Below are 23119 nucleotides of genomic sequence, written 5' to 3'. Positions count from 1 at the left end.
CCCCCTCCCTCCCTCCCTCTCTCTCTCTCTTACATGTACATTGCAGATTACATTTGTATTCTATGTCCGTATGTAAACTGAGTTTTATGATGCCCACCCACAGAACTGTAGCCTCTTTTGATCAGTGGAATATTGGAGGAGACAGAATTTGGGTTGTGTTCAGAGTTGGTGGTGCGTGGTGGGAGGGAGGGAGGGAGGGAGGGAGGGGTGGGGGGGTAGACCAAAAAAAAAAAAGGGGATCAGGATGTGAGCGCATATCATGCTGCCACAATACACAGTTTAATTTAGCTATGCATGCGCTGTGAAAAGATTTGTTCCGGCAGTCTCCCACTTGGGTTTTTTTCTTTGTCTTCTTTTTTTTTTTGTTGAAAATATTGAATATTAGGATTATGGAGCACGGCTACAGGGGAGGGCAAAGGTGTCATCACATTCTCTGTGCTCTCTGTGGGCGTAGAAGGAGCAGGCAGTGCTTCTTGAACAATTTTAGCTTTCAAGCCTACACACTGGTGAGCAGTTCATCTTCAGTAGCACACTGAGGCTTGTGAGCTTTTAAGGATCCGGGAGATATTACATACAGTATGACACATCTTTATATCTGGCTGTTAACATGGAATTCAATGATTATTGTGTACCCATCTACTCAGGCATTTCTGCTCTGGAATGTGGGGACTTGATATTTTAACATTTTCATCACTCTGACACCAAGACAGTAAGTATTTGCTATAAAACTGTATGTAAATGGGCTTCTGTATTTTTCTTATGGACTGTTGTGAGATTGTAACATATGCATCGCTGTCATTTACGCACCTTTTAACTGTACATTTTCTCATCATTTCAAAAAATGGTATGGCAAACTTCTAGGTCAGACCATTTAAATTCTTCAAATGAAGTCATTATCTGATATGTCCTTTATTGGATGACAGGATGACATTAGGCTGAAATGCACCTATGTAATATGGAGGCTTGTGCTTTTTCAAACAAACAAAAAAAAAAGCAAGAAAGAAGACATTTTGTGTGTATTGGCCTTTATTTTCCCAATTGTATTCCCAGCCCAGCACCTTAAGAGCATCAGCTGAGTATTCCAAATATCTTAATTCCTTAATACCAGTCTGATGCTCCTGTTCTCAGCAGGTTCTGATGGTTGGTTCTTCTCTAGTGTCTCAGATGGAATTTGGGTCCAGACCTCCACAAAAGGCAGTCGGGTATTTGTCAGTCAAATGTAATTTAGTATATAACCCTTGTCATTAGCCCAGTATTGTTACAGGGGCCTGACAGAGGAAGCATTACACAGTGTGATGCCATACACTGTAGCTCTGTAACATGTTTATAAATGGGTATCCTGCTCAGCTTTGGGACCGGTGCAGCCCTACCCTTGTTTCCGCACTGCAAAAGTAAGTACGTTCCCAGTATGTCAGTCCCCCTCCGGTACATTTACTGTATAGGAAACGTTAAACCAGTGCTTTTTATTTTTGCTTATCAGACCAAAATGGTGCACCAAAGGTTCTATTCACTAAAAAAGGTGGGGCTGGGCAGCCACCCTGAACCTTCCATACATATAGCAACCTATAATGTAATAACTGCACATTATTTAATTACTGCATATATAATGCAATAAAAAGATTAATATAAAAAAACTCATAATGTAATCATCTGCCTGTAATGTAATAGCAATGTTGAGCGCATAGCGTAAAAACCTGTTTGCGTATAATATAGAGCACGGGTGGCCTATCCTGGCTTTGGATGGCCAGGAGGTGGAATTAATTTTTTTGGCGTGTAATGTAATAAGCAAAAAGTTACTATGTTATGCATTTTTATTTTCATTACATTATAGGCAGATTACATTAGGAGTTTCTGATTAAATGTTTGATTACATTATATGCAGTTATTACATTATACGTCATTATTACGTTATGAGTTGCTACGACAGTAGCTATGTAAAGGTCAGTACTCAGTCATATCCCTTAAATTCCTGTTTCTACAAGAAATGTGCCACCAATTAAGTTGCTTATCATAGACAAGGACCAACTCTAGATTTCAACATTATTCATCAACATAACATGTTTTTAATACATAAACATATAGGCAATCTGGGCCTTGATCACTGCTGCAAATGATCAAATTTATCAAAGTTAAAACTATTTTACTTTTTCCAAATAAAAGGTACACATAAAATTCACATATTTTTTTATCCTGTCAGTTAGTTCCCTTTCAAAATGAACCATCCGTGCTGTACCATCAGCATATCATGTGGCGGCAGTGTAGCACAGTGGGTAAGGAACTTGGCTTGTAACCGGAAGATTATAGGTTCGAATCCTGAGTAGGACACTGCCGTTGTACCCTTGAGCAAGGTACTTAACCTGAATTGCTTCAGTATATATATCCAGCTGTATAAATGGATACAATGTAAAATGTTATGTAGAAAGTCATGTAAGTCGCTCTGGATAAGAGCGTCTGCTAAATGCCTGTAATGTAATACCAGGGATGACGGAAATACATTGATTGTCATGTTCACAGGGGTCCCAAATCAACCGGTAATTGAAGGAATGTAACAAGTGAGGCAGTGTTGCTACAATAAAAAAATTAAACAAGCACGTAACCATCCAGACCCACAGAAGCAACTCACTTCCGCAGACACATTTTAGCTGGCACCACCTGCGACGGCGTCCCACAAAACGTCCCTCAAAGGTCGTCCGTGAGTGAGTGAGTGAGTGAGTGAGTGAGTGACCGACCACAATTTTCCATGCATAAGCAATTTGCCATGCATAAAAAACAAAACAACATTAAGGGTTCTGAGCATACATTAGACAAAAGATTTTAAAAAATGTAGTACCACAGCTTGCTAAGCTTTCAGTTAGGTCACTTGCAGTTTTCAGTACTTGATCATATACTGAGAGGTGAGGTGAGTCTGGAAGGGGGAATGAGTCTGGTGGAACCAATTGTGGAATTGGGTTGCGGGGGGGGGGGGGGGGGGGGGGGGGGTGTTGTCAGCCTTTGCGGACCAGAGAACACAAGAATAAAAGCATCAAAAAAACATATCCGCCAGCCTGTGAATACCGCGCAATTAAAATGCCTTTCAAAAAAATGTTTAAAACCTGAATTTGGCGATCCAAGGATTGGGTTGTGACCCTAAACGACCGCGTAGACGGTTCATGCCAGCAGCCGGCTCTGGGCGGTGACCCGGTCAAACCGATTCCAGCGGCTCTGGAAGCGTTCAGACAGAGATTTTTATTTATTTATTCACTGGTCGCAGTTAAAGCTTGAGGAGGATTCCATTCTGTCAACATCTGAAGCAAGGGGTTCAGGTCAAGGAATGCGGGGGAAAAAAAGAAAAGAAAAGAAAAAAAGATCTAATACAGCAGCACACGGAACACTCAGCTCAAAACCAGCTGCCAAATAAAATAGAGCATAGATGCTTCACGTTCTCCACGGAACATTCCAGAAATCAGTAGAAGCATAGCCAAGGTTTGTCACGGAAGCATACCATTGCATTAACGTACCAAAGGGTGTGTTTGTACATGCCTGCAAGCACGTCGACGTGCATAATGGTAAACACAGAGTAACAGATGGAGGTCCATGGTGGAGGTCTGTCTTAATCACACTGTTTTGGTGGTCAGCGAAAAGCATACTACAGCGCCCTCTAGTGTACAATAAACACATGAACAATCCCTAAAATGTAAAGCTTAAAGACTATAAAAAGTTTGCTTTGTCTATACTAGCGCTGCAGTACAAACCCACTTCCATCACTGGATGAAGGAGAGTGTACATAAATAATTGCAAAAGAGGGAAACATTACAGGGTGCCCTGGAAAAAACAAACAGACCTAAACTAAATTTTATTTGAACATTATATTCTCCAATAATTTTAATGCAACGACCCCCACTCCCATCACCCTAACACAGTGGTAACCAACCCTCGTTCCCGGAGATCTACCGTCCTGTAGCTTTTAATTTCAACCCTAATTTGGCACACCTGATTCCACTAAGTAACAGCTGGACAAGATCTCTAGCCGCTAAATGAGGTTGTACTTTGTTAGAGTTGGAGTGAAAGCCAACAGGAATATGGCTGTTACCACTGCCCTAGCAGTTGATAGTCAACTTGTACTGAGCTCTAGGAGGGAAGTTTTAACGATTTGCAAAACCTACGCTGTCATCATGACACTGCTACCCCATTGCACACTATGATGCAAGAAGAAAGAGAGGGAAATCCCAAGAGAGTTAAAGGAGTGGTGAGAGAAAAAACTACAGCCGTGTGAAAAGAAGAAGTGAGGAAGAAGGTAGGAAGAGAGAAGCTGGTGTGGCCACATGCAACCAAACACACACACCCGCACACGCACACACACTCACATTCACACACACCCGCACATACACGCAGACACACGCACACAGACAGACACACACACAGACACACACGCACACTCACTGTGTTCCAACTTAATCCGAGTAGCTATCCACCCACCACCTCTCTCTGAGTCAAGCAAAATACACTTCAGATGGAGCTGTGTGTCAATCTTGCCCTAAAGGTTTTTTAAACTTAATGGTGTTTTTTTCTTCTGTGTTCTGTTTCATTTCAGTTAAAAGCTATATTAATGACATGTATGTACAATACTAGAACACAGATGGTAGGAATTGTTTCTAATTACAGCATAAACAGATGTAACAAACTGTAAGTTTAATATTCATGTCATGTCAGCCATTTAAATCAATCTTGACAAATAGAATAAAATGAAAAGATAATTATGCTCCCTTTAATAGCTTCAATGGGCAGCTCTTTATACACATTCAGCAACTGGGCTTTTAAACAGTAAAACATGTTAAAACATGCCCTAGCAGATTGCAAATGCTGTATTTAAGCAGTTTTGAAAGGGCTGCATAAAATAGATTCAGCTTCAGTTGGGATCAGTATTATTTCAAAGAAAGTATGTGGACACCAGTCATCCAAAATCTCATCCAACATTATGGGCATTAATATGGAGTTGGTCCACCCTTTGCTGCTATAGTAGCCTCCGCTCTTCTGAGAAGGCTTTATACTAGTTGTTTGAGCATTGCTGCAGGGTTTTGCTTCCATTCAGCCAGAAGATCATTAGTGAGGTCGGGCACTGATTGGGCTATTAGGCCTGGCTCGCAGTTGGCCTTACATTTGATCCCAAAAGGTGTTGGAGTTCAAGGTCAAGGTTGGAGGTCAAGGCCAATCAAGTTCTTCCAAACCACTCTCGACAAAACCATTTTCTACACGGACCTCGCTTTGTGCCCGAAGGTATTGTCATGCTGAAACAGGTAAGGGCCTTCCCCAAACTGCTGGGGAAGCACAGAATTGTCTAGAATGTGATTTTATGCTGTAGCATTAATATTTGCCTTGGGCTTCACCACTGGAACTAACGGACCTATCCCACACCAAGGGTGTCTAGGTACTTTTGGTCATATATAGAATTTTTGCATTCATGAATTTCAGTTAATTTCTCCCAGTACTGAGAGCATTCAGTTTTCAAATAATTTCCATATAATTATTAAGACAACCTGATGCAAGGCAATAATTAGAACCATTTAAAAATAGTATTCACTTAATATGTGTTCATTGTTTAATATACTTTTACCTCACTAATGTAGAATAGCAGACACAGTGGTGCCAAAGTATGGCTGATATTTACAAACTTGCTTTTTATTGAAAGAGTAGACAATGGTGTTTTAACATTTAAACAAATTGGTACTTATAGAGAAACAATACTATTGCTTTCATACTTCTTGTTTTCAGCCTGTTCATACACAATGGAAACTTTGTGGCAACACGTGTTCAACTGTACTGACATTTCAGTAAAAGTGAAAAGTTAACCATTAAAACACTATTGCTCCTTTATGAAGGAAAAAAGTTGTATAAAAAAGTAGAAAAAAGCATCAACTAACCACTGCCTGGATTATAATTCAGAGAAAAAAAGATTTGTTTTCAAATCACATGTACCTGTATATAACAGTCAAAGTATTAATAGCTGCAATGTAACTTGTACGCACATCGATAAACTGGTTTCATCTGATGCAAACAAGTGTGACTCCAGTCCAATAAAGTATAACTACTGGTTTCCAACTGTTCCCTGTGAGGGAAAATGGAATGATAAGGCAACATTATTTCCTGAAATATAACTCACAGTAAGTAGTGATGTATTAACCTGTTAAGGAGTAGTGATAACTGTGATTCGAATGTTAACTGAACATTCTAATGCTGATGTAACAGTCACTGCTGGGGATTGATAGAACTGGAGTTCTAGAACACTGACTTGGAATTCAGAAGAAGAAAAAAAAACATTCCAAAAAAACCTACTCTTCAAAGGGTTAAGGAGAGAGGCAGAAGCAGGGAGCAGTAGTATGAAGGGGCGAGACACAGAGAACGAGAGAGAGGTAAAGGCCAACGGTGGAGAATTGAGGTAAAGTGGCATGGCTGAACTGCGACTGGGAGAAAGAAGAGGCGGTTTGTCGGAAAGGGCAAAAGGCAGCTCTGGGTGTTAATATTCTTCCTCGTTTCCGCCGTCGTCGTCTTCCTCATCCTCCTCCTCGAGCTGATCTTCCGTCTCTCCCACTCTCCCGTCCTCCTGGGAGTGAGAGGTTATGAGAGTTCAAGACATTGGTCATTCAAACTGCAAACAGTACTTACTTAAAAGTAAGAAATGGCAGTTTATGGATACATCATAATTCTGTCTTTGTGGGTGTGTTATGGGAAATACAATGGGGTGCATGAGCTTAAAAGTCAGTTTGGAAAGATGCAACATTCAAGTTTTAATAGGTGGTGATACATGTCATCCCTTATAAACACCACTTTAAAATAAAGTTTATCAATTTAACAAGCGATTGGCCCACCACAGGGAAATGGATGCGCAATTCCCAGAATAACAAGAGCCATAAAAAGGACAAAAACATTTAAAAGGAATTACAATTCTGGATCTTTCTCTCGGGGGGGGGGGGGGGTGAACAGCTTTGCTTTTGTGCTAATGACGAGTACGAAATGTGCAGTGTACTTTTTTTAATGCGCTGTATAGGGGAGTGCTTGCACCCAATCAAAAAGCCTGCGGTGCGGTTTCTGGACCCACCATTGGTTCCTGGGCGATGGCGCCCGGGCCCTGTGCCATCTCTTCCCCCTGGGAGTCTGGAGACAGGAAGAGGAGGTACACAGGAAGAGGAAAAGAGGGCGGCATTAACTAAGCTGCTGTGCTGATAACATCCATCCATCCATCCATCCATCCATCATCTATACCCGCTTATTCCAGGGCAAGGTCGCAGGGGGTGCTGGAGCCTATCCCAGCATGCATTGGGTGAGAGGCAGGAATACACCCTGGACAGGCTGCCAATCTACGGCAGAGCACCCACATGATTCACTCACACACACTCATACCTATTGGCAACTTAGAGTCTCCAATTAACCAACCTGTGGGTGGAAAGCAGAGTACCCGGAGGACACCCATGTGGACACGGGGGTAACATGCAAACTCCACAAACAAACCCAGGGAATCGAACCCGGGACCTTCTTGCTTGCTTGTGCACCACCCTTTGCTGAAAACATGCTCACCATACAATTAACAAAGCTCAGTCTCACCAATTTCCAGATCTCCATTATCCAGCCTTTCTACAAAATCTCTGTCCTCATTAATCTCTTCTGGCACCGTGCTCTTAATCTCATTGGTTGCCACACCTCGCCAGTGCTTAGACGAAGCCCTCTGATTCGCTGAGAGGAAATTCTTGTCCGGACTCTGGTTGTAATTGTTCTTCCTGTTCAAGCTATTCCAACTGAAAGCAAAGAGAGCAGAGAGTATCACTAATTAATGAAGTAACAGGTATGCCATAACTGAACTCAAAAAAGGAGAAGTATTATATAAACTACCTACAATATACCTGTCTAATTGATGTTCCTGTCCTTCTTCACCTGGCCACTTATCCATGGTCATCACCATGGAGTCCTTATGATTGGTTGAGCGTGTGCCAACCAACCCAATGTCCAGTTGTGTCCTCTGTTTGGATTGGCTGAGAGGAGCGATTGTGACCTATGCAAAGAGCAATTAGAATGAGTTAATTCCACTGGCATGTGCTTCCTGGACCAGATCCACACTTTCTACCGCAGAGAGACAAACTGTTTTGTGCAGTGGTAAACAAATGCTATTGTGGAGGCAATACAGCTGATGACGGTACACAGAACTATTTTAAGTCGTGCCAGTTTCTGCTACTGTGTTCATCTGATATAAATCATCAGCTTTTATAATGCAATGACATAAACACAATTAGCAATTCCTTGAAAATATTATAGACTGGTATATGGTGGGTAAATAGGCATTGATTGCATGCATGAAAAGTTTTTAAACCTGAATACATTTTGTTAGAATAATGGTGTATATAAAAGACATTTTCATATTTTTAACACCACTGGATAAAAGACAGCTAACTGAGATTTCTATTTCTCCAAAATGGCCAAGCTCCAGGTTAAGTGTCGGAGTTGCATATCAAAACAATTATATCAAAAACCGTGACTCATACGTTGTGACAGGTTTCCTTTCTAACAAATAAACACTAAACAATCACACAAATACTGCCAATTTCTTAACCAGATAAAAAAGAAATAATCAAAATACCGATGTTAAAAATTAAGTAACAACGTATAAAACAGACAGGGCCAACCACAGACCAAGGCTGCTGTTGATGAATACCTGTCCATGGTGTCCAGACTGTGTGGAATTAACCAATAGCAATTTCAATCCGGGGGCAGAGCTTGGTGATCCAACTGAATCCTGGGAAAATAGCCACGTGTTTTTTTTATAATGGATTCCCCACACTGCAGTGTACAAGCATCAAGCCAGGCCCTTTGATCCAAGAGAAGCAGCTCTAGAGTAATTCCAGATGCGCCAGATCGAGCTGATTTTTTTCCCCCAGTCCTGCTCGGTGAATTCTAGCAGTTTTAACAAGCAGGGTTACTTCACTCTCAGCAGCAAGTCAAGGACTCATTGAGTCTTTTCGAGGTCCAGTTCCCCCATATAAATCTTACTGAGGAGAATATCACAGCTGCTGGAGACAACCAGTAAAGTACATGCTTTATTCAGAGCCCAATCACAGTAAGTAGAATGTAGACTCTACTCTGATCCAGTATGACCTTGTAAGGGCATAATCGATCTTGAATATGACCACAAAATATGACCCTAAGGAAAAACTGAAACTAAATTTGAAGACGTTAAATAATGATTTTCTAGGAGCATGGCTGGCAACTCTGAACAAGAGGAGAAGAGTTAGCCAAATCCTTTCAATAAAAAACCAACATAGAGCAAGGCTAAGACATACAGCAGATCCTTAACACACCCATTTCCTGCTAAAACACTGCTTTTTTTTTTCCCCCAGAAGTGTCGGTCAGTCGACCAATCAGTGTGTCCGTATGAGGAACCTTTAGCTCTCGCAGCTGAGGACCCGTCTGTTTCCCCGTGTCGATGTGCGGCAGGATGATTGACAGCCCCTTCCCTCCAGGAGCCTTCTGCGGGGGCTGCTTCCCCTGCTGGAATCCCTCCACCTGTGCCTGAAGAGCAGAGGAGGAGACAGCACACTGACATGGACGGCAGCAGTACCCCACGTGCCCCACAGAGGTTGACAGGTAACAGGTACTGCATGCATGCACGCGCGCCAAATAATATTAAATCGAGCTTAATGAAAAAGCGTACCTAAAAATAATGTCATAAAATCGTTGTACATTTTAATCTTAATCTTTTTTGCTGTGTATGCATACTTGCATCCGACTTGTGTCAACCCCTGGTGCCCCCCCCCCCCCCCCCCCCCCCCCCCCCCCCCCCCCCCCCCCCCCCCCCCCCCCATGTTAATTAGAGTCTAACAGTGCTAATTCAACCCCTAACAAATAACATTTACTCCCACATTCCAGAGTGGGTTGAATTAACACTGGACATTTTACTGTGCACCAGCACAGGAATACACACAGAAAAGGCGCGTTTTTATTTATTTATTTATTTGAATTTGGTGAGTACAGAGACACCTCCTACTCCCCCACCTGGGCATTGACGAGCTGGCTGTGGACATCCTGATGAGCCTTCCTCAGCAGCCTGCTCTCCTCCTTCAGCTTCATCACCATGTCTGAGGTGCAGAGAATACGGAATGAGGAATCACACCAACCACCTGACTCACAGGCACCCGATGAGTCTATAACTACAGAACCACAATGTATACATGGACTCTGGAAATCACAATACACATTGGAGAAGAGATCTTCAGACGTCTTAAGGGCTTGTCTCAGTAATTTGAGATATGTCTATGGACATGTATACGATGTCTATAGACTTTTATAGAGAAGATCATTAATATTAATGTCTTAAGACATCTTCACAGACACACAGGAATATCTCAAGATATCTTTGTTTTGAACATAAAAGCATCTTAAAGGCGTCTCGAGGCACGGTGATGCCTGTGTGTAGCTGTGAAGCGGTGTCTGTAATTAACGGGTGTCTGTAATTAAAGGCGTGTCCGTGCTGCGGCGCTACGCGGTGCACGAACGGTCGGCCAACGAACCCTGCAGCGACAGGATGCGGTCCTGCGTCTCTGTGCGCTGCAGCGCCCCCGTGAGTTTGCACTCCTCCAGGGCTTTGCGCTGACTCAGCTGCAGCTCCCCATTGGCCGTCTGCTGGGACAGGAGCTGCGTGCGCATGTCCGTTAGCTGGTTCTGCAGGGAGAAGCAAACGAGCGACTATCATAGGAGGAACATGGATATGAAACATCAGGGGGGTGAGGTGAGGGGGTTACTCTATGTGACAGACCTGGATCAAATACGTATTTGTTTTGGATCCAAATACTTTTCTTCTACACTTTTTTACTGATCTTGACTGGTGTATTGGAACCAATGAAATACTCTCAAGAAGTGCAAACCCCCGCCTTCTGGTCATTATTGGCAGGCTCAATCACATCAGGCAAGATCAATAGAGCACAGAAAAGTATTTGAACCCAAAACAAATACGTATTTGGCCCAGGTCTGCTAATGTGATCAAAACAGAACTGGAGGAGAAACAGTGCCCATTGGTATTTTCTGACCTATGAACATTGTAGTTTAAGTTTATTGACTCCTCCTCTATGTATTTTTTTTTTTGGAAAAACCATAATAAAAATTAATGAAAGAAGAGAAATATGGATACATGTACTGTGCGAACAGAACATTGGCATACAAAGCTACAATTTTCATGTTTTTTTTGTACCCCACCTCCAAAAATGTGCTTATTGCTTAACAAAACAGAATGCGACAGTTCTAGTCTCCTGGTCAACAGATGAGTTGCAGTGTCCTTGCAGTGTTTTTCACACTCTGCAGACACCCAATTATAAACATTAAATTTCTAGGCCCATTGCCTTCACCACAACCCACAATAGATCATATTTTTTTTTTTTTACCTTGAGGATACTGTTTTGGGAGCTGAGGGCACTGTATCTGTTCATGGCGTCCTGCTGCTCAGACACAGAGAAGCATAATCGCTACAAAACTGCTCTGCGGACAAAACAAACTGGTGAACAGGGTGAAATCTTAAATCATCGTTTACCTTTTCCTTGTTCAAGGCTTCTTGGGCCTCCAGCTTGTATAACAAGAAATCTGCAGCGGATTCGAGAGACGAAAACACAAGCAGGGGTGAGGGGTGGCGCAGGGGCAAGAGAGCCACAGGCGTTAAGAAACACGACAAGGGGGGGGGGGGGGGGGGGAGAGCGAATGACACGTCGTGACCTCTGACCTTCCTTGGTCTTCTTGTGCTCCAGTCTCTCCTTCTGTAAGGACCGCTCCAGGCGAGATCGGTGCTCATACACCACTGAGAGAAAAAACGAAATACAAAACGTGTTTGCATTTGCGTACATGTAAATCAAATGTGTACACACATTTATATTTACATGTAAAAAAAATACTCTTCGATTGGAACTGTTTCAGCGTGTGAAATTATCGCCTGGCGGCTCTCACAATTTTCAAAGATGCTTTCAAACTGTATAACTATGGTGGCCTCACTCTCTAGCTGTTTTTGTGCTACACCTGCCTCACAAGCAGCACTGTTGTAAGTGGGGAGAAAGGTGGTAATTCTATGGGCCCAAAGCCCAGAGTTGGGGGGGGCGGGGAGACAAAAGATTTTTGCGATATGCTTCACACCCACTAAGGGGCCGAGAGCATTATTCTGTCAGGGGTCCCACAATTCCTTGCTGCTCCTCTGCCCACACACACGATACACTGATAACTGAGGCTACGTCTGCAACTGCATGCCCTTGCACCTCGTCTGTTCATTTGGACTTCCTACTACCAGCTAGTTAGACGCCTCGTGCTATAACCTGCTAAACTCATTTGATTACTTCTGGTAATAGACATCTCATTACATTTGCTACCATGCATTCTTCCCCCAGAGTTCTTCCCTTTGGGGAGTTTTATCTCAGCACCGTTCGAGTGCTCACTGGGAAGTTTTTACCTCACGCTTTTTTTTTGGGGGGGGGGGGTGGGGGGGGCCTGGTTTCTGCCAAATTTTTCCTTCTGCTCTAAAATGTTAAGGCATTTTTTGCGCCAGTTCTCTGTGTTAAAAAAGAAAAAAAAAGTTTACGCAGAAAAATAAGCGGATTTGACGCGCTGCTCTGCTCTGCTCTGCGGGCGACTCACCCTGCAGCTGCGCGGACAGCGCCTCCTGCTGGTCTCTGCAGCGCTGGGCCTGCGCGGCCAGGTCCGCGGCGCTCTCGCGCAGCCGCGTGAGCAGGAGGAGCAGCACCGCGCACGCCGCGCAGGCCGCCAACGCCGACAGCGCAGTCAGCCCGCTGCACTTCTGCCTGCGCCAGCACAGCCCCAACATGGCGGCAGAGGGGAGGGGGGAGGGGGGGCGGCAGGGGGACGGGGGGACGGGAGTGTAGGAGAGGCACAGAGAGGGAGAGGCAGGCACAGTCTTTGTGGGGGGGTGGGGGCATGGGGTGTTTAGGGCGATGGCCTGGGCTTGGGGTGCTGGCAGGTGTCCCGGTCACACTGAATCAGGCATGATGATGGCACTGACTCACTATGGAAGGAGGGGGAAAGGGGGGGGGTGGAAAATAAGATTATAAGTACTTATGAATATGCTCATCCAGTGTACTTTCAACCCGAGTAAATGTTATTAGTGAAATTATCTAAAGTAAATGTGCCTTTCAAGCAGTACATCCCAACAGTGATTTTTTCTTCTTTTTTTTTTTTTGGTAGCCCACTGTAATAACAGAAAGGTTCATAAATAAAACGGACAGCTCACTCACTTTCGATTTCTCTTGTTGGGGAACTACTCCCCACGTTTTTATTATCCAAGAGGTGGTATTCCTAAAAATTTTCACTGCCAAATAACTCCCTGGGAATTGCATATTGCAGTCAGTAGTGGGATAGTCATTGCATTTGCCATTCAAACGAAGGATACTGAAGTTGTTCACCCAGACACGCTGAAATGCACAGAAAAAAATACGCATACAGCCAGGCTACTTCAGCTGTCAGAGCTGCCACTATTAAAGATTACAAGTCACATGCAGCACAGATAACACCGTCTACTTCCATAATTACAACCTGATATACAAGCAAAATATATAATCTAACTTAGCTATGCATTAGTTACAGCAGAACCACTAGCCTCCTAGCTACAGGTGCTTACAACTGCTATTGGCAAGTTACTTAACCTGACACCTGCGGGGGCTAGCTACGCTAGTCTGGAACCTAAAACATTGTTATGCTAGTCAGGTGTAGAGACTATTAGAAAGCATACCATATAGCGGGAACCGGGCCAAATTTCCCGACATGTAGACGTGTAAGAAGATCTGTTTTCCCTCTTTCCAGCTTGTTTCTTTTCTTTATTCCGATCTCTTTCCCACCTCCGGGTTTCTGACTCTCTTTCCCTTCTTCCAAGTTCTCCTGGGATCTGGTGCGAAAAAAAAGTGTTTTTCAATTGTCTTTTGCGCGTTCAGAAAGTAGGAAGCTAGCTAGCCAGAGTTAACTAGCTAGCCATCCCCTTTGCCGTTTAATTATTTCCACACATGCTCTCCTCTGTGTATGATCACTATTTAGACCAAGTGCATTTGCAAACAAAGCGAGCAGATCGGATCAATACAAGTCCCGCCGGACACGTAAGTGTGAGTGCGCGTTTGACTAGGAAAGCGAAACACCCATAGCGCCGTATTCGTGCGTAGTTCGACGTCTTGTTGTGTTGATGTCAAAATGTGGAGAGGAGCCTGCGAGGTTGCCAGATTGAAAGTAACTCCCCGGTTTATTTGCAAAAATATTTGACTGTGAACTTTTGACCAGTTACAGTTTGCCATTCACGATGAAACACATTGTCATATGCCAACATATAGGCCTAACTTACTTTTGTGCACTTAGTGCACGCTCTTGCTGGTCCTCTCGATTTACATTCAGTCAATTAAATCCAAGTCCAGAAAACACATTTTGTCATCACAAATCTTGGACCTGTTGCATTTTCTTTGATATTGTATTACTGGGGAAGGGTATTTTGGTTTTCTAATGTAATTTATCAGAACAAAAATAAAAATATATTTGGATAAAATGGTATTGTATATGGGAATCATCTCACGCACTTGATGCGAAATCTTTCTTTAAAATATGAATGTACAATATCCATTTACGCATAATCTGTACATTTTGATGAATGGCTTTCCACCACTGAAAATATGCATTTCAATATACCATGTCAACTGTACAGCTGTCAGTCTATATGCGATTATTAGCATGTATAATAGAAATTATAACCCTAAATAGTAAATTATACTTCCAGGATATCCACAGGAATAAATTAAGTGAAGAATGTAAAATGGGTGGTTGGTGGCATGGAATTTGCGGTTTCTCTGTCAAATGTGTATTTTAATCAGATTTGGCAACCGCAATAAAGAAAGGGAACAAGACAAAATTGATTCAATATGCCCAACTCCAAGCAATTGCATTGATTTTGGATCATTGAGCATTTTCAGACTGCATTGCCTGACTCTTGATTCTTTGAGTTACAAGGTCATTTAATGCCTTTCTCTTGTTTTTGTCTAGTATGTATGTTTGGATTCCAGCTGTACCAACATAAACTACCGTCGTGCTTACATTTATTTTGCCAAGAGAGTGTTATAATTGTGTTTTAACGTTTATTGTAACATTATGCTATTAATTACAACATTAATATAGCTTTAAATATCTAATATCTAACAACTTGTATTTTCTAGAACTGCACAATAAAATCTTCTGGAAGATAAAAATGTTGATGTTGTGCGTGTGATGTGCTTGTTGCAGTGCAAAAATAATTTGTAAAAAAATATTGGAAATATTTTTTGCGACATACTCGTGCTATTTTTCAGGTAGTTACATTACGGATTTTAAAAATAAATAAATACTTATTTAATTGCCTGTTAATTTCATAATTTATTTATGGAATATTTGACTTAAATGTCCATTAAAATGTATACTTAATTGTTGGGCACAAGCAAGGCGCAAACATAATACGGGAAATAGCTTAGAATAAGTGTTCTGTACAGTTAGCTTTTTGGCCAGTGGACGCCACCATACAGAACTCTCGGGATCCGGAAGCAATGCCACGGGACAGGAATTAAAAGTGATATAAACAAACCAAACTCATCGTTCAGAGGCAGCAAGCTAACGTTTGGTCTGTCTGCCAATGCACTATTACCTTTGGATTTGTGACAGTTGTAAGATCGACAATTTCGAGAGGAGAAATGTGAGTATATGATGTCGATTTGTAAGCAATTTTAGCCGAACTAAATAATGTTACGTTAGTCTAGCTAGGTGGCTGTAAATTCACGAGCTAGCATAGAAGCTACCCACATTAAGTTAACTAACAGTAGCTAGATGGAAATATTCGGAAGTAAAACTGTTCTGTTGAGATGGCGGCGGCTCGTTAACAGTAATGGTGACATTTTTTCAAACCAATTACCCGTTTGCGAGCCAGCTATCGCACGTTTTTCGATTGGTCTAGATAGAATAGTCGATGTTTTACGAAACAACCTCAATCAAACTTTACTAAAGTGCGACATTAGCTAACGCTTGATATCTTCTTATTGCTGCCTGTCACTTAAAACGCTAAGCAAGCAAACAAGTTAGTGTTTTTTTTTACTCCGATAAAGACGTCTAAGCGTCAGTCCTACCCTGTTCAATAAAACAGTGTCCTTTGCCCGGAATAACGCGTGCTCCAGTGTTCGTTATTTTGGGCAATGAGTTTTTATTTTTAACAAGTTGGCTTGTTTGCTAGGAGGGAAATCTAATTGATTCAGGTAATCAGTTGCACCTCAGTTCAGTGATTAAAATATCATACTAGAGTATTACCATCATGTTTTAAATTCAACCACGAACATTAAGTCACCGAAATATTCACTCAATCCAGGGGGAAAAAATAAGGGAGAAACTTCAGAAGGCCATAACTAGGCCGAATCAGTCACGCCAAAAATCGCATGTTAAGGGAGACGCCGGCGAGGCTGGTTTTGCTTTCACGAAGCAGGACTACTAAATCAGATGGATAACTGCGCCGAGTAAAACCCAGAACAACTGCACTCCGTGTCCCAGATGTGGGAGGGTTCCGGGTTTTACTCAGTGCAGTTGCGTAGCTAACTGCTTCGTGAAATACCATCTATTGTTACAGCAAAACCAGATCCGACGGCGTCTCTCTTATAATGCAATTGTTACAGTTTGCCAAATCAAGAGCATATGTAAACTCGGCAGCTTGATGAATGCCATGACGCAGCAAGTCCATAAAAAAGGAAATTGTGTAACTCCAAGCAGTGTTACGCAGTACTTGTGAATAATTTGTACAATTTTGGCGCCCACGTTATGAAAATATTATGCATAGGTTTTTATTAAGTACTACAGGGACGAGTCTTGACACTATTCCTAGCTATGCATGGCATGAAGAATAAAAATCCTTTGTTCACATTGTGCCTATTGTAAAAAAAAATTACATAAAAAGGTAACCACATTTTTTTAACTGATCAAATTAGGTGAATCAATAGGCTCCTAATTAGGTTGTTCAATGTGCCTCGGTTCATTCATAATCTTTTCCTTGAACTTATTAACACTTTTGAGGCTTGAGGTTGGAAACCACTGGTAGGCTACACCATTGTAGTGATGGGAGAATTGGGCATCATGACGTTTTGCAGAGTGGAATATTCTAGAATGTCATAAGTCTCATATTTCTGAAATCTTTGCATCAAGTCTGTAAAGCGTGGTACAACGGGTTAGGAACTGGTCTTGTAACTTAAATGTCACAGGTTTGATTCCCTGGTAGGACACTGCCGTTGTACCCTTGAGCAAGGCACTAAACCTGCATTGCTTCGGTATATATCCAGCTGTGTAATTGAATGCAATGTAAATGCTACAGTAAAAAGTTGTGCAAGTCGCTCTGGATAAGAGCGTCTGCTAAATGCCTGCAGTGTAATGTAATGTAAACCGTCTGCATTGCGACTCTGTTTCAGTGCGACTGCTTGTTCTGGGTCGCCTTGGCAACATAACCGGTCGGTGAGCCGGACACCCGGAGCGTCCCTCATGTCCCGGAAGCAGTCGGGAAAGCTGGTGCGGGGGAACAGGAAGTACGATGCGGAGAGGAAGCGCGACGAGAGGGCGGTGCGCCGGGCCATAGCGAAGGACCGGAAGAACCGCCCCCAGGGGGACGACGAGGGGGCGGAGTTCATCAGCTTCACCAATCAGCTGCAAGCGCTTGGGCTTAAACTGAGAGAGGTGCCTGGAGATGGGTAAGAGACGATGGATATGTGCGTCCCATAACGTGCAGCAGGGCCCTTTGGCCCTGGTCCTGGGAAGCTATGGGGTCTGCGGGAATTTGTTTTAACATCAGCAAACGGGTCATGCCCAAGAAACTTTGGTGAGGTATGTAATTAACCATTTCACTGAGCTATTCAGTACTGAGTAAAAATTGAACGTCGCAGACACAGCGGCTTTGCAGGAGCAGGGTTTGGGAACCCCCTGGTATACATTACCTGTGAGCAACTTTACACTTTTTTAAAGTGATGAATATGTCCTCTCTGACCTTTGACCTCTGACCCCTTCCAGGAACTGCTTGTTCCGTGCCCTGGGCGACCAGCTGGAGGGCCACTCCCGGGGACACCTGCGGTTGCGGCAGGAGACGGTGCAGTACATGCAGGCGCACCGGCACGACTTCGAGCCCTTCGTGGAAGACGATGTGCCTTTCACGCAGCACCGTGAGCACAAGGGGGCTGTGCGTGTGTGGGTGGGGAGGGAGGGAAGGAGGGAGGGAGGAGAGCGATGGAGGGGTAAAAAGGATGAAAGGATGGAGGTGGAGCGGCAGACGTTTAGGCCGTGTCCGAAAAGGCGCACTTGCCTACTGCTGAGTATGCAAGAACTTACACACAAGTTGTATACAAACTTGTATACTCAGTAGCAGGAAAGTATACTTATTTGGACGTGGCCTTAGAGTGACTGAGTGATGTGGAGAGAGGGAGAGGGAGAGGGAGATTGTTGAGGGATGAGGTCAGCGGGAAAGTAGCGTGACATTTGAGATTTTTTGCTCTGCTTGCTCAATTTCAATTTTTTTCGGTTTCTTCCTGTCAGTGGCAAACCTCTCTCAGCCGGGCACGTTCGCAGGAAATGATGCAATCGTGGCGTTTGCTCGTAGCCAGCAGCTGCGCGTGGTCATCCACCAGCTCAACGCTCCTCTGTGGGAGGTGGTACCATTTTTTATAATTTTTTAGTTCATTTAAAAAAAAAAAAAAATTTTGCTTTTCAGCCATTTCTGTCAAATCTTATTTTGGTAATTTTGTCAACGCAAATATGAAGCACCATAATTAATATTTAATATGCCTATTGTATTCCCCTTTCTTAATTCTCGTATACAAAAACTTTAGAAAACATTCTGACCTAATATCAAAGCAGTGTATTTTAATAGACAGAAAATTAATTGGAAAATCATTGATATAAATGCCCTTGGTTGTTTATATTTACATCATTGTGATTCTTTCTCATCCATTTCTTTGTCTATCTCACAGATAAATGGCTCGGAGAAGCCAGTCTGTAGAGAGCTTCACATTGCCTATCGCTATGGCGATCATTATGACAGCGTTCGGCCAGTCGGAGACAACTCTGAGAGTCCCACCCAGCTGCGTATCGAGGTCTGGATCTTCTTACCAAGTGCAGCTTGGGAATATTTTTTCTTTCTAAAACCAGAAAGTTATTTCAGATTGGCTCTCCATTGCTTAAAATAAGCAATAAAGTGGTTGTGGTTTTTCTAAGTCTTGTTTCCACCCCGTTAAATTCTGCAGACCCTTAATCGTTCAAGAGGGCAGGGTGAGTCGGGGGGGCGTCAGGGTGACAGGAAAAATGTCCCCCCCTGCCCCCTCCCGGAGGAGGATGACCTCATCCTACACTGCCTGGAGCCCCACAGCCCTGCTGGTGAGTCTGCCTGCCGGTGTTCAGGACTTTGTGCTTCCCTGTACGCCCTGACCCAGCCAGAGGAGGATGCCCCCCCCCCCAAGTCTGGTTCCTCCCAATGTTTGTTCCCATCTGACCCCCCCCCCCCCCAGGGAGTTTTTCCTTGGCATGGTCGCTCTAGGCTTGCTCTTGTGCAGGGCTGCCGAACCCTGTTTCTGGAGATCTACCATCCTGTAGGTTTTCATTTCAACCCTAATTTGGCACGCCTGGTTCTATTCATTGGCAGCCCAATGAGCTCTCTAGCCGTTGAGTGGGGTGTGATTTTGTTGGGGTTGGAGTGAAAACCTAAAGGACGGTAGATCTCTGGGAACAGGGTTGGGCAGCCCTGCTCTAGCTGTTGAATGAGATGTGCTTTGTTAGAGTTGGAGTGAAAACCTGCATGACTGTTGATCTCCAGGAACAGGGTAGGGCAGCCCTGCTCTTGTGGGGCGTTCATGCCAGGGTCCAGTGTAATGCAACATGGGACAAATGTTTGGTAAAATGCGCTTGTGCAAATACGTTTGATTTGATTGGTCTCCCTCAGGCCAAGGAGAGAGCTGCTGTCAGCTCGATGGTGCCTCCCCCCATTCTGCCTCTGAGGAGCTGGATCCCGTGCTGTCAGTCACAGCGTGCCCCGCCCAGTGGGAGGAGTCCGAAACGTGCCCCTCTCTCCCTGTCTCACTGACAGAGTGTAGTGACTCAAAATCGTCTGAAGAGGGCGTAGTTTCCCAAAGACCCAAGGTACGTAATTCAGCCTGATTCAGGCTAATTCAGTTCTTTCTGAACCTGGATTTTCCACCACTGTTCCGTTTCATTCCTTAGTCCAGACTCCTGTCTTAAGTGGGCCTTTCTGGTTTTATTAGATATGAAGCACCTCATGGACCAGGGGTGGCCAACCCCAGGTCCTGGGGAGCCGCAGGGTCTGCTGGTTTTTGGCTTCACCTTAAATACAACAACTACTCAGACCAAAGAATCCAGGTGATGCAAGTTAACCTTGTAATCAACTGCTTTAATTGATCAATTAAGTCCAGAGTAAAAACCAAAACCAGCAGACTCTGTGGCTCTCTGGGACCAGGGTTGGCCACCCTTGTCATGGTCCTAGCTTGTAACTAACTCACTCACTCACTCACTCATGTTTCATAGGCTGAATATTCTCCACAAGGGGGTGCTATTGGCACTCCTGGTGCTTCGCTTCAATGACGCCATGTGTCCTAGTTAATGGGACTTATTTTCTGTAAAAACAAGGGGGAATTTCTCTCACTCGCTGTCCCTCTCTTCTTTCTTCCCCCCCACAGATATCAAACAGACAGAGGAAGGAGCACCAGCGCCTGGAGAAGAAGAGGAGGCAGGAGGAGAGGCACAGACAGAAGGTTCTGCAGAGCCGGGCTCCGCAGGACCAGAATCAGAACCTCTCGGAACCCGTGACTCTGGTACCGGCGCTCAGCACACTGAGCATCTAGAACACGCTCCACTGGCCTTGACCGGACTTGACCGGCCTTAACCAGACTTGACCGGGCTGAATCAGATGCTCAGCCCACAGCATCAGGAGTGGTTCTGCCACACTCCTTGCACCTAATCCTAAGAATATTTCCCATGTCTCATGAATCTCTTTTTTGTTTGTGTTACGGGCGCCCGTCTGTGGGCGCGGCTGCTTTGGCAGAGTGCGCATTGCAGAGGTGATGCGCGTAGAACGCGGTTTCCCTTCTACAGAGATATGGTTTTGAGTGATCAGTGCAGTCGGTTAGTTACACACACACACACACACACACACGCAGACACACAACACACACCCTCTACATTTTCTCTGTGCGGATTAAGCTTTCAGTTGCTTTCAGTTGACACATACCCCGAGCGTGTAAATCAGTGTAAAAAAAAAAGACCACAAATGGACTATTTTGGCAGTTTAAATGACAATGACGGCACATTACTTACGCGTGTGCTGTCAGTTTTCAAAGTTAAGTAGTTCCTGCTTTGGAACGGTCTGTTGCATTGTCTGTGCTTTTCGAGAGAGCACAGGCAGCTGGTTCTTCTGCCATGGTGTCCCCTGGCCGGGTTTAAAATGATCGAGGAAAGTAAAGACTCTAGTAAGATGCTGGAATGTAAAAATAAATGAATCGTCCGTTGCAGCTGTTGTCTATGTCAGTGCTGTGTTTTGTGGGAGTGATTTTGTTTGCCATTTTAATTCCCCAACAGATGCCCTTATCTGTATTCCAGAGCTGTTATTTACACCAGCGTGGTGTACAGTATTAACAAAACAAAACACAAATTCAGTTTTTTTTTAATGGTTTAGTTGTTTAAAGAGCTGCGTGACCTCATAAACTGGTACTTCCCATATTGATTTTCAGTTTTGCGTGCAGCGAGGCCAGTTGTGTTGATAAATAAATCTGAGCTAAGCTGGAGGGAAGCGGGAGACCGTCTGTGATCCCTTAATACCAAACAATAACAAAACAAAACAGTGTTCAAATTTACAATAACACAACAGTGTTCAGATTTACTGCTATAGCCTCAGCCTAAACATACATTTTCAGCAGGAGTACAGGAGCTCCAGTTAGCAGGCCAAAAACAGTCTGCCTTTAAAAGAGCAGGAGGATTTGAGCGATATAGCGCCTATATAGTGCCTTACTGGCTGTGGGCAAAGGGGAGGTTGTATAGCAGTTAACCTCAATCCTAGTCCACAGGCTTGTGTCGCAAAGGAGGTTTACTGAGTTAGCTGGCTAACTGCACTGAGCAAAACCCGGTGCATCACCCAAATCTGGAACACAAGCTTTTCTGGGTTTTACTCAGCGCAGTTATCCAGCTAACTCGGTAATCCCGGGGGGTGTTTCACGAAGCAGGATTGCCGAGTTAGCTGGCTAACTGCACCGAGTAAAACCCGGAACACGGACTGAAGTAAACAGAGCCATTCCGGGTTTTACTCACTGCCGATATCCAGCATACTCTGTAACCCTGCCCTGTGATACAGGCCCTGGAGAGCTGCGGGGTCTGTTGGCTTCTGTTTTTTTCCCCTTGTGATCAGCAACCAGCATTTAGAGGTGTGAGATGGGGAGGTGAAAGGTAGCAGAGTAGCGGTTCATTTTGGGTACTCTGCACTGCGTTGGCCGTGGTGCCGTTCGGCGATTTATTTCCCCGCAAAAGCCCTCTTAGCTGCGTGCTTTCACAGCTGTCCTCTCTCAGGGTTTCGCATGGCAAGCCCTTGCCAGCTGGAGAAGCACTGCTGTGAAATCCTCGTGCGGTAATGCCAAAACCTGGGGAAGAGAGAACCTTGGAAGCTCAGGACATCCTGGCAGGAACGCTGCATTTTAAAAATTGTTCCAGAGTTTGGACAGTTCTTAGCCCAGCTACCTGAATTACCCAATGGAACGCACTGGAATGGGCTCCTCGGGTTTGATGTCAGCAGGGGGGAGGGAGGGCCAGAGAGAGCGACCCAGCCGGGACTGGGGGGTACACTGAGAACGTGACCCCAATTTCTGGGGCCCACTGGCAACAGCGTTACGGTTGGAAAGAGATGCCCTGGATCTTTGAGTCGGGCAGGCAGGTTCCTGTGGAGGGATGGCGGCAGGCGGAGCAGGAGACCCAGGTGAGTTTGCACCTGGTGGCTGTTTTTCTTTCTTTCCATTTCACTCTGAAACTTGTGCGGATAGCAGCCAGGGAGGTGGCTGATGAAGAGGAAGAGGTGGTGTGATGAAGGGATTCAGAATTCACAACA

The 23119-nt window shown here is 44.2% G+C and overlaps 2 protein-coding genes and 1 long non-coding RNA gene across 5 annotated transcripts; 2 read left to right on the top strand and 1 right to left on the bottom strand.

The window, feature by feature from the left end:
* Nucleotides 1-352: 352 nt before the first annotated feature.
* On the top strand, nucleotides 353-10508 carry LOC118208617. The gene is made up of 3 exons (XR_004761597.1): nucleotides 353-709; nucleotides 9360-9613; nucleotides 9994-10508. It is a non-coding gene; the product is annotated as an uncharacterized LOC118208617 (long non-coding RNA).
* Nucleotides 5629-14192, bottom strand: LOC118208616 (Golgi integral membrane protein 4-like). Of its 3 annotated transcripts, XM_035383465.1 has the most exons (14): nucleotides 13736-14191; nucleotides 13242-13418; nucleotides 12628-13012; nucleotides 11729-11803; nucleotides 11543-11592; nucleotides 11397-11450; nucleotides 10530-10680; nucleotides 10015-10097; nucleotides 9403-9531; nucleotides 8678-8758; nucleotides 7872-8020; nucleotides 7576-7766; nucleotides 7073-7128; nucleotides 5629-6577 (listed from the first exon to the last, which is right to left on the bottom strand). In XM_035383465.1, exons 3-14 carry the CDS (start codon nucleotides 12812-12814, stop codon nucleotides 6491-6493), a joined length of 1293 nt encoding a protein of 430 aa, XP_035239356.1. In that variant the 5' UTR covers nucleotides 12815-13012; nucleotides 13242-13418; nucleotides 13736-14191; the 3' UTR covers nucleotides 5629-6490. The 3 variants fall into 3 exon arrangements, with proteins under 3 accessions (XP_035239356.1, XP_035239355.1, XP_035239357.1); XM_035383464.1 differs by lacking the exon at nucleotides 13242-13418; XM_035383466.1 differs by lacking the exons at nucleotides 11397-11450; nucleotides 13242-13418 and having other exon boundaries at nucleotides 13736-14192.
* A 1349-nt stretch (nucleotides 14193-15541) lies between these two features.
* Nucleotides 15542-21539, top strand: otud3 (OTU deubiquitinase 3). Its single transcript, XM_035380640.1, has 8 exons — nucleotides 15542-15700; nucleotides 17448-17723; nucleotides 18040-18188; nucleotides 18559-18671; nucleotides 18993-19115; nucleotides 19266-19395; nucleotides 19958-20154; nucleotides 20709-21539. Exons 2-8 carry the CDS (start codon nucleotides 17518-17520, stop codon nucleotides 20871-20873), a joined length of 1083 nt encoding a protein of 360 aa, XP_035236531.1. The 5' UTR covers nucleotides 15542-15700; nucleotides 17448-17517; the 3' UTR covers nucleotides 20874-21539.
* The last annotated feature ends 1580 nt before the right edge of the window (nucleotides 21540-23119 follow it).

Source organism: Anguilla anguilla, chromosome 11, assembly GCF_013347855.1.
Source record: "Anguilla anguilla isolate fAngAng1 chromosome 11, fAngAng1.pri, whole genome shotgun sequence".
In the NCBI taxonomy this organism is placed as follows: Eukaryota; Metazoa; Chordata; class Actinopteri; order Anguilliformes; family Anguillidae; genus Anguilla; species Anguilla anguilla.
The sequence above is the reverse complement of the archived record's forward strand: the minus strand, read 5'-3'. Positions and strand labels throughout refer to the sequence as shown.